Source organism: Bubalus kerabau, chromosome 2, assembly GCF_029407905.1.
Source record: "Bubalus kerabau isolate K-KA32 ecotype Philippines breed swamp buffalo chromosome 2, PCC_UOA_SB_1v2, whole genome shotgun sequence".
In the NCBI taxonomy this organism is placed as follows: Eukaryota; Metazoa; Chordata; class Mammalia; order Artiodactyla; family Bovidae; genus Bubalus; species Bubalus kerabau.
The window spans coordinates 191842518-191856373 of NC_073625.1; the positions used below are offsets into that span (position 1 = coordinate 191842518).

General features: G+C 48.1%; 1 protein-coding gene across 12 annotated transcripts in view; it reads left to right on the forward strand.

The window, feature by feature from the left end:
* PCBP3 (poly(rC) binding protein 3) overlaps window positions 1-13856 on the forward strand; it is a 232721-nt gene that overhangs the window by 84917 nt on the left and 133948 nt on the right. For 10 of the 12 annotated variants that reach the window (XM_055569844.1, XM_055569843.1, XM_055569849.1 and 7 more), the window contains exon 2: window positions 2782-2818. The exons of the other annotated variants lie outside the window; for them this stretch is intronic. Coding sequence is in view for 1 of the 10 variants with exons in the window: in XM_055569848.1 (XP_055425823.1) it covers window positions 2809-2818 (10 nt within the window). In the remaining 9 variants the exon portion in view is untranslated. The remainder of the gene's footprint in view (window positions 1-2781; window positions 2819-13856) is intronic. 12 annotated transcript variants of the gene reach the window in all.

Below are 13856 nucleotides of genomic sequence, written 5' to 3' on the forward strand. Positions count from 1 at the left end.
GTTTGATCCTTGGGTCAGGACGATCCCCTGGAGGAGGTCATGGCAACCCACTCCAGTATTCTTGCCGGGAGAATCCCATTGACAGAGGAGTCTGGTGGGCTACAGTCCATAGGGTCACAAAGAATTGGACATGGCTGAAATGACTTAGCACATACTTAATATGACTATTGATATGATTGAACTTAAATTTATAATTTTGCCATTGGTTTTCTATTGGTCCCATGTACTATTAGGTCCTCTTGTCCTCTTTTTTTGACTTATTTTGTGTCAAGTACTATTTATGATGAATTGTATCACCTTTACTAGCTTATTAGCTTTATCACTACTTTGTTTTTATTAGTTTCTTTGGGATTCATTGTGTATATTCTTAACTTATCACTGTCTGTCTTCAAATAATATACAAGTTCACTTATAGTATAAAACCCAACAGCAATATACTTCCATCTCACTTCTCCTGACCTTTATGTTACTTACTGTCATGATATTTTTACTTCTACACTGCTCTAAACCACACAATACATTGTCATTATTTTTGCTTTATATAGTCCATTATCTTTTAAAACAATCTTATAAATTAAGAAGAAAGCCTCTTATATTTATTCATGAATTTTGTTCCCAGTGCTTTACATTTCTTCTGATATAATTTTTCTTTTGTATGATGGACTTACTTTAATATTACTTGTGGTTTAGAAGTGTCGGTGATGAATTATTTTAGCTTTTGTTTATTGGGAAAAAAAACTTCATTTTGCTTTTGATTTGAAAGTTATTTTCACTATATATAGTGTTTCAGGTTGGTAGCTTTTTCCTTCATTACTTTGAGATGTTATTTCATTGATTTCTGGCTTGCATTGTTTCTGGAAAGTCCTTGTCCACTATGTCTGTGTTCCTCTGAACATATGTTTTTTTTTTTTTTTCCCTCTGGTTGCTTTGAAGATTTTCTCTTTGGGTAAGTCAACTATAATATACCTTGAACCTTGATTTTATTTCCTTCATGTTGTCTTCTGCTTGGGGATTGTTGACCTTGAATTTATGGATTCATAATTTTCATCAATTTTTGAAAAAAAAGTCATTATATCTTTAAATACATTTTGTCCCATCCTGTTCTCCACCCCCGCCCCAAGTGTTCAATTACACAAATATTTCTGTGTTTTTAGGGAAGAGGGAATCTTTCCCTGTGTTTCATTTTAGATCATTTCTGTCTTCACAGATTGTTTTGTCTGCTTACTGACTAATCTTTTCTTTCTAGTGTCTAATGTGATGTTAATGCCATCTAGTGTATTTTTCATTTCAGACGTATTTTTCATCTCTGTGTGTTTAATTTGGGTCTTTTAAAAAATGCTTTTCATGTCTTTCCTACACGCTATGCTTTCCTCTATCTTCTTGAACATGTACAATGTGTTTATAGTAGCTGTTTTAGGGACTGCATGTGCTAATTATTTCCTGGGTAATTTCTGGTTCCTTTTCTTATTGATCAACTATCCTCCATATGAGATATATTCTCATGCTTCTTTGCATCCCTGGTATTTTTTAAATGAACAAAAGACATCATGATTGTATGTTGTTGGGTTATGCATTTTTATTTACTTTAGATTTTCCTCTTGAAATGGACTCATTGCTTGGAAAGTTTAGCCCCCATCTCTGGGATTGCACAGACACGACTGAAGCGGCTTAGCAGCGACAGCAGCAGGCAGCACCTAGTTGTCTGTGCTCTCCCAAGTGCCTGGCCCAGTGGTCCCCGTGTCGTAGGTTCCCTGGTCCAGTTGGTGGGAGTGAGGTCCACTCCTGAGGCTGCGCCAGTGATGGCGACACTTTGTCCTGCTTCTTGCTGTCACGTGTTCCCTGGCCTCAGTTACACAGGTTGACCAGTGTCCTGGTGAAGAGTCAGGTGCATCCCCACTGGTCTCAAGAGCACGTCTTAGTTCTCTCCTTTCTGGTCTTCCACCCTGCTGGTTCTCGCTGCCGTTGCCTCCTTGAACCTCAGCTGTTTCCTCACCTCAAGACTCCCCTGACTCTGCCTGGGTCCCGCTTCTGGCACCATGGCCTTGAAACCTTCCCAACTGTCCTCTGCGCAGCCAGCACGCATCCCATGTGTTTCCCCCTCAGGCTCCTTGTTCTGTGCTGCCTGTTGTCCCACCGCTGAGCACCTGTCTCATGTCTTCTGTCTGTTTCTTCATTGTTTGAGGCTGGAGAGTCCACCTGGTTCCTCCTCACTGTCATGCCAGAAGTGGATGTCTCCTGAGTTCCCCTGGCCATCAGTCCTCCCTGGATGAATGCCCCAGGGCTCCCTGAGGAGGCCTGAGCAGAGCTGTTTGCCTGCCGGGGAGTCTGCACAGGCTGGGCTCCAAGGTCCTGCTCCAAGGCACAGCGTTCTTCAACTTGGAGCTGAAACCATGTGGGTGGGGATTGTGGTGGGGGGTCCTGTCTACACCTCACTGTGCTCTTCTCCTTGCTGCTCGCCACAGACCTCAAGGGCTGTAGGAGTCAGTACCGCCCAGACTTCCACCAGGGTTAGCACTGTGGGCCAGGGTTCAGGGGAGACTGCGCTCTGAGTGGTTACTGGTGTCTTTCAAGTTCCAGACTCAGTTTAGAATCCAACCATCTTTCACGGAATTCTTTTTCCTGGAGACTATCTTTGGCCTTCTAAATAACTGACTCATGGCTACATTCTTTTAAAACATTTATTTAGTTTGATAAAATTTGATATCTAAGATGATGGAGCATTCTTTGAGTTATTTTCTACCATGATTTCCAGTTATAATAATTTTTTTAACCTGTTTACAGGGCTGCCTACAGAGGGAAGCTCTTCACATGGTTCCATGTAAGTAGCGCTTCTTGTGATGCCTTTGGAGAGGTATGTCTTTAAACTGAGTGATTCTTCCCACATCAGTTGAGTTGTGAAGTCTTGCTTACATACAAAGCCATGTGTCTTGCTGACTCTCCTTGTGGCCTGGCCTCAAGTCCCACGAGGGCCCCATCACAGGTCAGGCGCAGCGTCCTGTCAGTGGTGTGTGTCATTTCCCTCTGGTTTCTGGAGAGCCAGCATGTAAAAAGAGGTAGTTTCCCTCTTTCCTAAAAACCTTCTCCAGAGTCACCTGACTACACTGTCCAGCAGGGGCCTGAGAACCAGCTGTTAGCCTGGGCCAAGCAGACAGCGCCTTTGTCCCAGGTTCCAGCAGTGCCCAGTGTGCACTGTGGCCATCATGGTGTCATGTCCAGGCCCCAAGGACATTTCTTTGTGGCTGTGACTCCAGTTTTGCAAAACTACCTTAAAAGGATTCCTTTTAGATTTACCCTTAAGATGCCTTCATTTTTCTAAAAGTTTTCAGTGGCCTTGCTGGGAAGGCTGCTGTGGTCGTGCTGGCGGCTGCTCTGTGCCCGTTCTGCTCCTCCGAGCCCCTTGCCCTGCCCTGGGGGGTGGTGCTGTCCTTCTGTTCACTTTCCAAGGCTTGGGAGGCAACATCACTGGTCACTGTGCTTGTCGGTGGTGAGATGGGGCTCTGAGGTGAAGCCTCTGACCTCATGAGCTCACATCCACTCATATCCAGCGACGGCAGGATAACTGGGAGCTGCCTTGATGACAGAATGTGGGCTCCAAACTTGGTATCTGCCCTTTTTGGTGACCTTCACCACAGCTCCGAGTGGTCCTGAGCTCACCCGATCCAGATCAGAAAGCGCTAGAGCGCCACTGTGACTTTCCGGGGCCTGCTGCCAGCAGCCCCCTCGGGAGACATGAGAGACAGGGGCAAGGAGTCAGAGAGCACGAGCACAGGGGGCTTTGGGCTGGTGGGTAACCAGATGAACAATGTTTGAGGAGAAAAGTTCTTAGGTTACAGATTGCTTGAGCAAAGACTTTGATGCATTTGTTCAGCAAATATTGACAGAATGCCTGTGATGGGCTGGGCATGCTTCTGGAATCACAGCATTCTTTATTACATTCTCGTGGGGCCTATAAAACATACGAGTAATAAGTGTGCCGGGTGGTGACGCTTGCTGGGGACGAACAGAGAAGAACTGGGGTCTGGAGGCACTGATGGGTGGTCAGAATAGCCCTGGGAAGGAGCATCTGAGCAGAGCCTTGCGGGAAGCATCAGAGCCCCCCCTGTGGGTGGTGGAGGGGGAAGGGCGCCAGGCCTAAGGGAGCGAGAGCGTGAAGGGGCGGGGCCGGGGAGGAGGGCAGGGCAGACACATCTCTCCTTGACAGCTGTGCTGCTGAGCGTGGCAGCAGGGAGCTGGGTGGTCTTTTTTCCTCTGTGTGTTGAATAGTTTCAGACTAAAGCTGTTATAATACCTGGTTCTTAGAGGACATCCAGATCCCTGCTGGCGTGGGACCAACTTTGTAATTGTGTAAATCTGGATCTAATTTTCACAGAAATCTCCAAGGAAAGGCTTGTGGAACTCAGGCATATAAACAGCACCCTGTGTGTGCTGGGCCTCTCTCCCCTGGACTTTGCTGTCGCCCACATATCTACCCCGGCATGCAGGAAACGTTGGTTCAGACCCGGCCACCAGTTCTGGACACAGCAGCATGCTTGGGTGGGGCGAGCTGGCCAGGAACCTCCCTGTCCGCGTGTGCACAGCCCGTGGGCCGAATGTGGGTGCTGAGGACGCCAGCACCCCGGCAGAACGGTGGCTCTAGGGACTGTGGCTTATTTGGGGGCTCCCCTGAGGCTTGGCTAAGGCAAGGCGCAGGTTTTTCATAGGGTACCTGTCCTTCTGTGGGTAGGGAGGGAACCGTTAGGAGTTGTGAGCTGGTTGGAACAGATATGTCTGTCTCTGGTGAAGCCGCCTGCGTCTTCCTGTGGGATCCAGGGGGCTGACAAGCCAGAACAGAGCTCATCTACCCCGGATGTTTCCCAGGGGACGGTGGCCCAGGAAGAATGCGGTTTTCCATTTGCACGTCTTCCGAGAACTTAGTGCGGTGGAGCAGCTGCAGATGGGCCTTTTTCCGTCTCCGTGCGCTTGCGCTCAGACCCCGCTGGGCCCCTGACCCGCTTTGTTCCACAGGCACTTGGCTCCCCGCCGGGCTGGAGACTGGGCCATCGACCGCTCTAGGATCAGGGAATTAAGGAATCATGATCACGAATGTTTGGTGACATTTTATTCACTCTAGTCTTTTATTCTTCATGATACTGAGAATGATTATCTGCTTTCAAACTCGCCCCCGCCCCCCGCCCCGCATTATATTGACTACCTTCACTACACAACTGGAAAATATGGAAAAGAACTTTAAAACTCACCAACAGTGAATGCAGACAGGGCCCTGCCATGGGACTCCTCCATCGGGGCCTCCCCCCACTCCATGTCCTTCTTGGTGACCCCTCTGCCTTCAGCCTGTGGTTCATGGGGCACCCCTGTACACAGACACCCGGTCCTTCCTGTCCGGCCTCTGTCCTGCTGCTGCCGGGGCCCAAACGGCCCTAAGACTGATCAAGGACCTCACCCTGCCCCGACCCCTAGAAGGTTTGCTTTTATCTGAGGCCCTTATTGTGCCTCCAACCTTTCTTCTTCGGCTTTCTCCTGTCATCAGCTTTCAGCCTCAACTGATGACGGCGCCTGGTAATCCAGGGAGAGAAGCGGAAATAAGACGGTGGAAAGCCTGTTTAAGACTCGGCCCCTCCCACAACGAGACACACCCCTTCCCTACCCTGGCTGAAGACTGGAGGGTGAAGCAGTGGCCAGGGACATGCAGAACAGACGGTCCCAAGTGGGAAGTATGGCCACACTCAAGTGGGTTATGGAGCCGGTGACCCCAGTCCCAGCTCTGTTGGCCCACGGAACAGCAGGAACCTGGGATGGGCTTTTGGGAGCAGGCAGGGCTTTTCTTCTAGCTCAGTCGGTAAAGAGGTAAAGAATCTGCCTGCAATGCAGGAGACTCTGGTTTGATCCCTGGGTGGGGAAGATCCCCTGGAGAAGGAAATGGCAACCCACTCCAGTATTCTTGCCTGGAGATTCTGATGGACAGAGGAGCCTGATGGGCTCCAGTCCATGGGGTCGCTAAGAGTCTGACACGACTGAGCGACTTCACTTTCACTTTTCACTTTCATGCACTGGAGAAGGAAATGGCAACTCACTCCAGTGTTCTTGCCTTGAGAATCCCAGGGACGGGGGAGCCTGGTGGGCTACCATCTATGGGGTCACACAGAGTTGGACACGACTGAAGCGACTTAGCAGCAGCAGCTAGCAACTATATGTATGTGTGTATGTAAGGGGACACCTTAGGGCTCTGCCATTCGGATGGAGGAGCAGGAAGGTGGGGCTCCCGGAGGAGCTGGTGGGCTGTTCCCTGATGTGTTTGAGGGGTCAGATGGCCACGGATCCCTGGCAAGAGTCTGGAGGTGAATCAACAATAAGTACACAGAAAATTATGGGAGGCCGTCCTTTACTCCAGGACTCGCATGTCCAGGAGGGAGGTGCAGTGTGAGGAGTGAACCGCCTGTGGTCCCGGCTGGATGGTGGACGGAGGTGTAACACTTAGAGGGATGGGGAGAGGAAGGGGTGGAGGCAGCTAGTGGATGACACACAAGATCCTGGCTTCAAGAAGAGTCATACAAACTGATCGTTAGAACTGGGGAGAGAAATAGCAAGAGGGTAAAAGATAAAAGAGCAAGAGCCTATGGGGCCGAGGTGGGGAGATGGCAGGTGACACTGTCACCTTCAGCTCTGTGGAACTCTAACTATCAAAACTAGGTACATTTGTAATTTTGTTAAAAATAAAATGTAAAGGGTTGTACAGCAAATACTATTTCACACACACACACACACACGCACACACACACACACACACACCACACACAACGAAAGCAGCCTTCTACCCGACTCAGCCTCCGCTTCTGCTGGGGCCAAGCGCCATGGCCATCTGGCCCTCCCAGCAGGGCTGCGTCTCTGCTCCATCATGTGGCCTCTGCCTCGCCGAATCTGATGGAAAATCTTTCTCCTTGGGGAGCTGAGCGCTGCAGCTTCTTACGTTGTATCCTTTCACAGGCTCCAGGCCCCGCGCCCTCTCGGTTTCGCATGTTTGCTGTGTCACCGCCTCCTCCCCCCTTGCCCCCACACGTGACTGTCACAGCGTCTTGGTGCTCAGAGGAGACCCTGCTGATGGCGGTGCTCGGGGGCTGCGGGGGCTAAGCCTCTACTGAGACAGTCTGCTCTATTTCACTCCAGGCTTCACCTCTGGGAATAAGTGGCATGCACATTTCTGCACCCTGCTTTCAAATGGAGTGGTGTACCACAAAATGTTCCAAGTTACCATTTGAAAACGTTATTTTTAAAAAGTTGTGCAGTTTCCACTATAGGGATATAGGTATTATTTTGTTAAATCAGTCCCTTTCTGTTCAGTGTGTTTGGACTGTTTGCAGATCCGTCGCTAGAGCCAGTAGTCATGAGGCAAACATCCTGTGCGTCAGTCAGCCCCCTTCCCAAGGCAGTATGGCGGTGTTCGTCCCTGCGCAACCCAGGTTAGAGGAGACAGACGTTTTAGAAGGGGTGTAATGTGCGACTGCCCAGTTGCTCTCAGTTGGTGAATTACAGCAGCCTGAGAGCCTGGGCTCCCAGCCCCTGAAAACCCTGGGCTTTATGCATCTCCCAAAGCAGAAACACACCCAGTACAAGCAGCTGAGCCTCTCTAGAGCACGTGGCCCTCCTCAAGTGTGAGCATCCTTGTGCACTGAGGACATTCAGCATTCATATTCCAGGCTTTTGTTTTCCCTGGAGCCATTCACCTTTTAATCTGATGTCGGCCATTTGGTGCTGTCTGTCAATATGCTACTCTGTGACATCATCTTCTATGGTGTTTGCATTAGGAAAATCCTTTCCCATCCTGAAATGTGGGTAGTCACTTGTGTTTTCCTTTCTGCTTTTACTTTTTGCTTTGACATGTGCAGTCTACTTGAGATTTAATTTGATGTATGGTATTTGTTGTTCATTTGCTAAGTCATGTCCGACTCTTTGCGACCCCATGGACTGCAGCATGCCAGGCTTCCCTGTCCTTCACCATCTCCCAGAGTTTGCTCAAACTCAGGTCCATTGAGTCAGTGATGCCATTCAACCATCTTGTCCTCTGTTGTCCCCTCCTCCTCCTGCCTTCAATCTTTCCCAGCATCAGGGTCTTTTCCAATGAGTTGGCTCTTTGTATCAGGTGGCCAAAGTTATGTTATTAGCTGAATATATAATTTGCTTACAAATATTGAACAATTAAGTTGCTTGCAAATGTTGAAAACACTATTTGTTGAAAATTATGTCATTTTCCCAATGGTTTGTTTTGCTACTTTTGTCCTATTTGAAAATATTGCATATACTAGTATCTGTTTCAGAATTCTCTGATTGATCTGTTTGTTCTTGTGCCAGTTGTTTAATTGCTAAGTTGTGTCTGATTCTTTTGTGACCCCATGGACTGTAGCCCGCCAAGCTCCTCTGTCCATGGGATTTCCTAGGCAGGAATACTGGAATGGGTTGCCATTTCCTTTACCAGGGGATCTTCCTGACCCAGGGATAGAACCCACATCGCCTGCATAGGCAGGTGGATTCTTTACTGCCGAGCCACCAGGGAAGCCAGTACACTGGTTTAATTTAGTTTCATGGTATATTTATTTTGGTTATTCTTGGCTACTCAATTTCTAGATGAACTTCAGGATGATTTTTAAACCCCAAGCTAATCAGGTTGGGGTTTCATTTCAAATGGATCAAACCTATAATTTAAATGATAGACAGCTGGTATTTTAGCAATATTCAGCTTCTAAAAGAGGAAGATATTCTGTTTCTTCATTGATTCCCTAATTAGCCTTCAGTTATATTTTACAGCTTTTTTGCTGTATGTTTTCTCTTTTGAGCTCTTTCCTGACTTATATTATCTACTTATTGGAATTGGAATTTTCCTATTACATTCCTCTAATATTTAATAATGTATAGGAAAGCTATCAGTTTTTCTGTATTTGCACACAGCCATGCTTTTACTTGCAGTGGGTTTCTCAGCTGAGTTTTGACTCATTCCTAAGTTGACCCGAATGCTCCTTCACCGTGAAGCGTGCTTGCGGCAGCTGGCTGTCCGGTACATGGTGTTCATCAAGTTACACACATTTCCTTCTGTTGCTCTTCTATTAAATTTTTTTTTGAAATAAAAAATAAAAGTTATGTTTTACTGAATGTTCATTGCTGCCATTAAAAGAGTCATAGGATTGTCTCCCTTTATCTCTTAACAAAGAGAATTACATCAATGAAATTCCAAGTGTTGATTGTTGGAATAAATCCTGTTAGGTCTTCCTGATACTTTTAAATCTCTTCCCAGTTGTAATACCTTTTCAGTATCTTATTTGGGCAAGAATGGGGGTTAGTAATAAGGTTAGGACTTCCCTGTAGCACAAATGGGAAAGAACCTGCCTGCGATGCAGGAGACCAGGGTTTGATCCCTGGGTTGGAAAGTTCCTCTGGAGAAGGGAATGACAATCCCCTCCAGTGTTCTTGCCTGGAGAATTCCATGGACAGAAAAGCCTGGTGGGCTACAGTCTGAGGGGTTGCAAAGAGTCGGACACAACTGAGCAACTAACACACACAATAAGGTTAGGGCTGGAGCTAAGGTTAAAGGATTGGGGTTGTGCGAGCAGTAGTTACTGTAGAGGTTAGTGTGAGGGTTAGGATCAGGGCCAGAGCCAGGGTGGCCTGCTCTGTAAGTTTCTGTGTTGGACTCAAGGGAGAAAGGCCCTGCGCTTTCGGAATACAGGCTGCATCCTGAGGGGGTCCACACAGAGCGGTGATTATGGAGAGTAGCAGCCAAGCCCACAGGGACAGGACTCTGCTGGAACACAGAGCACCCCAAACACGATATTGTTGTTCAGTCATTAAGTTGTGTCCAACTCTTGGCCACTTCACAGACTGCAACACGCGAGGCCTCCCTGTCCTTCACTGTCTCCTAGAGTTTGCCCAAGTTCATGTCCATTGAGTCAGTGATGCCATCCAACCATCTCATCCTCTGCCACCCTTTTCCCAAACATGATGGCTTTGACCAGATTTAGTCAAAGTCAATTCCCTTGGCTGTAACAGGTCTGGGATGGGTGGGCTAGGCTCCACGAGGCCCGCTGACCAGAGACCGTGCCCGCTCCATACTCTGGTGGCCTGTCACTCTGTGTGCTCCTACCTTGCTCTGTTGTCTTGACCTCTAGCTGCACTGAGTCATCTGATGGGAAGGAGAAGTGTTGAGAAGAAGTGAAGTTGCTCAGTCGTGTCTGACTCTTTGCGACCCCATGGACTGTAGCCTACCAGGCTCCTCTGTCCATGGGATTTTCCAGGCAATAGTACTGGAGTGGATTGCCATTTCCTTCTCCAGGGGATCTTCCCAATCCAGGGATTGAACCCGGGTCTCCCGCATTGTACGCAGACGCTTTACCGTCTGAGCCACCAGGGAAGTCCTGTTGAGATGGAGGGTGGGCAACTACTTTTAGGGGCCAGAAGCCTGAGTTACACCCACTGTCACAGTCCACAGGACCTCTGAACACCAGCAGTGTTTATAGGACCAAGTGCATTCCTGCAGTGGCGTGAGGATGGCTGTGTAGCAGCGGCGGTACCTGGGCAGGTGTGTGCTAGGGTGTGGTGCAGGACCCGCAGCCCCCGAGGCTGGGCTAGCCCCATGCAGCCATGGCTCCTGCTCTGAGAGGGCAGGAAGGAGTGCAGCCCATATGGGCCTGGCCCAGCCTCCCGAGGTTCTGACTGGCCCTTTATCCCGAGGATGCCTCACAGGCCTGGCCGCTCTCCTGAGCACGGATGGAAACAAAGGGCCTCGGTGTTGTCCTCTGGTCCTGCGGCGGCCTCAAGGCACCATTCCCTCCCTCCTTCCTGTTCTTGGCTTTCCTTTCTCTTTCCTTGGCGTGTGTTCATTCTGGGCTCCTCTGGCGAGTGCTGTCGCCCCAGAGCAGCCTGGCATGAAGGGGCTGATGCCTTTCCAGGAGAGGACTCACTCCTTCTTACCCCGCTGCCTGCCTTGTGGCTGGGCCGTCTGGTGGCCCCGTAGAGACAGCGATGGATCTGGAGCTGTGTGGCTGGCTAGGGATGGTGTGTGTGGCTGAAGAATTACTCGCCCTCAGGTACATCTCAGACGAGCAGAGGCCAGCCTCTCTGCGTCCTGCGCACGCAGTGCACACCCACAGCTTCACCCACGCTCCGGCGAGTGGGTCCATTGTGCCCAGGTGTGAAGGGCTGTGCCCCACTTTAGCCCCTGCTTGGGTGGCCTGGTGTTTTCTGCCCTGGGGAGTGCCCTGCACAGTCATAGCAGCCAAAGGTGCTTCTAGCTCTCTGGTTAAACACACTCACTCTGCTTACTCAGGCCCCCGTATTCTTCCTCTGAAATTCCCGTGGCACTTAGGGGTTATACCATTAGGTATGCCCTTCACACTCCCAGGCACTTTGTCTTCTCTTTGGACATGAGGGGTGAGCACTGGTGAGCTCCATTTACACCGAGCTGGAAAGAGGTTTTCAGTGAGGGCTTTCACCTTTTCCAAAAGCTCTGGCCATTTCAGTCTTTTGGGGCCTAAACCTATCACTGGGCAGCTTTGTTCACCCTGTAGTTGGGTCCACGTGCTAGATTTTGGCCTCCTGTGTCTGGCTCTGCACACAGCACGCTGGTTATGAGAGGCCTTAGCACCCCCGAGCCCCCGTGGGCTGTCTGTTTGTGCAGAGCCAGGGCCTCAGGCCAGACCGGCTGGCCAGAGCACAGCTGCTCCAGGGTGCCGGACAGTCAGCTCCTCTCATTATCCCTGGTATTCATTTGGCAGAGTGGGGTGTAAATTATGGAAAGAGAACCTTCCACTAGGAGCCTGCCTGGGCTGGTGGAGTCAGCCTGGGGATCTGGTTTTCTTCCAGCCTTTCTCCTGGATCACCCCGTGACCTTGGCACCTTGCCAGGTCTTCATCCGTCTATGCTGTTTCTCCATCTGTGAGACGGGATCTCCTTATCTGTCCTGCCCAGTCCCAGAAAAGGAGATTCAGCTGTTCAGGCTTCCACAGAGAAGGTAGGGCGTTGGGGTCTTTCCAGGGGTACGCATATGACCACATGAGAAGACAGTCCCAGTGCTTGCTGTGTTCCAGGAGAAGCTCCTCCACGGTTCTCCAAGGCCTCTGAGTATCCTATTTCCAGTGAGGACACTGACATCAACACCAGAGCAGAGTCCAGAGCTCCCTTTTCAGAACTCCCGGAACCCTTCGCTTCACCACTATTAAGTCCTAGGAATTCAGACTTCAAGTCTTATGGCCAAGTTACCTTCCAGGAAACTGGGCCATTTTCCATTTTCACCAGTAGTTTTAGAGTACCTGTTAGAGCCCAAGGTAACACTGTTCACTGGCACAAAACATGTTTCTTTTTTGTTTTTTCCTCTATCAGTGAAGTTGAAGTTTTTTTAAAAATTATAGTTGATTTAGAATTTATGTTCATTTCTGCTGTACAGCAATGTGATTCAGTTATACATATACATTTAAAATATTCTTTTCCATTGTGGTTTATCACAAGATACTGAGTACAGTTCTCTATGTTATACAGTAGGATCTGGTTGTTTAACCATCCTATATATACAGTAGCTTATAATCTGCTAACCCCACCTCGCACTCCATCCCTCCCTCACCTCCCTTGACAGCCACAAGTCTTTTCTCCATGTCCACAAATCTTTCTGTTTCATAGATAGGTTCATTTGTGTCATGTTTTAGATTCCACATATAAATGATATCATATGGTATTTGTCTTTTTCTTCCTGACAATTCAGTCAGTATAAAATCTCTAGTTGCATTCAGGTTGCTGCAAATGACAGAATTTAGTTCTTTTTATGGTTGACTAATATTCCATTGTATATATGTACCACATCTTCTTTATCTGTTTATCTGTTGATGGACATCCAGGTTGTTTCCATGTCTTGGCTGTTTCCATTTCACTATTGTGAAATAGTACCGCTATGAACGTAGGGGTGCATGTACCTTTTTGAATCAGAGTTTTGTCTGGATATATGCCCAGGAGTGGGATTGCTGAATCATATGGTAGCTCTATTTTTAGTTTTCTAAGGAACCTCCACACTGTTTTCCATAGTTGGTACACTGTACCAACTTAAATTTCCACCAACAGTGTAGGAGCATTCTGTTTCTTCCACATCCTCTCCAGCATTTGTTATTTGTAGAGTTTTTAATGATGGCCATTTTGACTGGTGTAAGGTGGTACCTCGTAGTTTTGATTTGCATTTCTCTAATAATTAGAGATATTCAGCATCTTTTTATGTGCCTATTGGCCACTTTGATTTCTTCTTTGGAAAATTGTCTCTAAGTCTTCTGCTCATTTTTTGATTGGGTCATTTGTTTTTTTGTTATTGAGTTGTATGAGCTGTTTGTGCATTAGAATTTAAGCCCTTGATGGTTGCATGTTTGCACATATTTGCTCCCAGTCTATAGGTTGTCTTTTCATTTTATTTTTGGTTCCCTTTGCCATGCAAAAGCTTATAAGTTTCGAGGAGGGTGGGGCCGCTGTTCACGTCACAGACTTGCTTCAGCTGGCGGAGCAGATGGTGGTTGCCTTTGGTCCTCAGCAAGGAACAGAATGTATGGACACCTTTAAACTGCGTCCTGAGATCACTTTAAATTTGGATCATCATTTAAATACTTTAAGTGATCTTTTCTTGTTTCACTTTGCTCATGACACTTCATTAGCTCTCTGATCATTTTTGTATCTGAACTCATCAAGTAAAATATACAGAGAGGCCCAGCACTTGGAGAAGCTGAAGTAAGATACGGTGGGAGCTGAAGGAGCTGCAGGCCTAGCTGCTTGCCCATGCCAGCAAGGCTCTTCCATGTAGTGGAGTCCATGGTTTATAAGTAGAAAAAACTTTATCAGCTCCACTT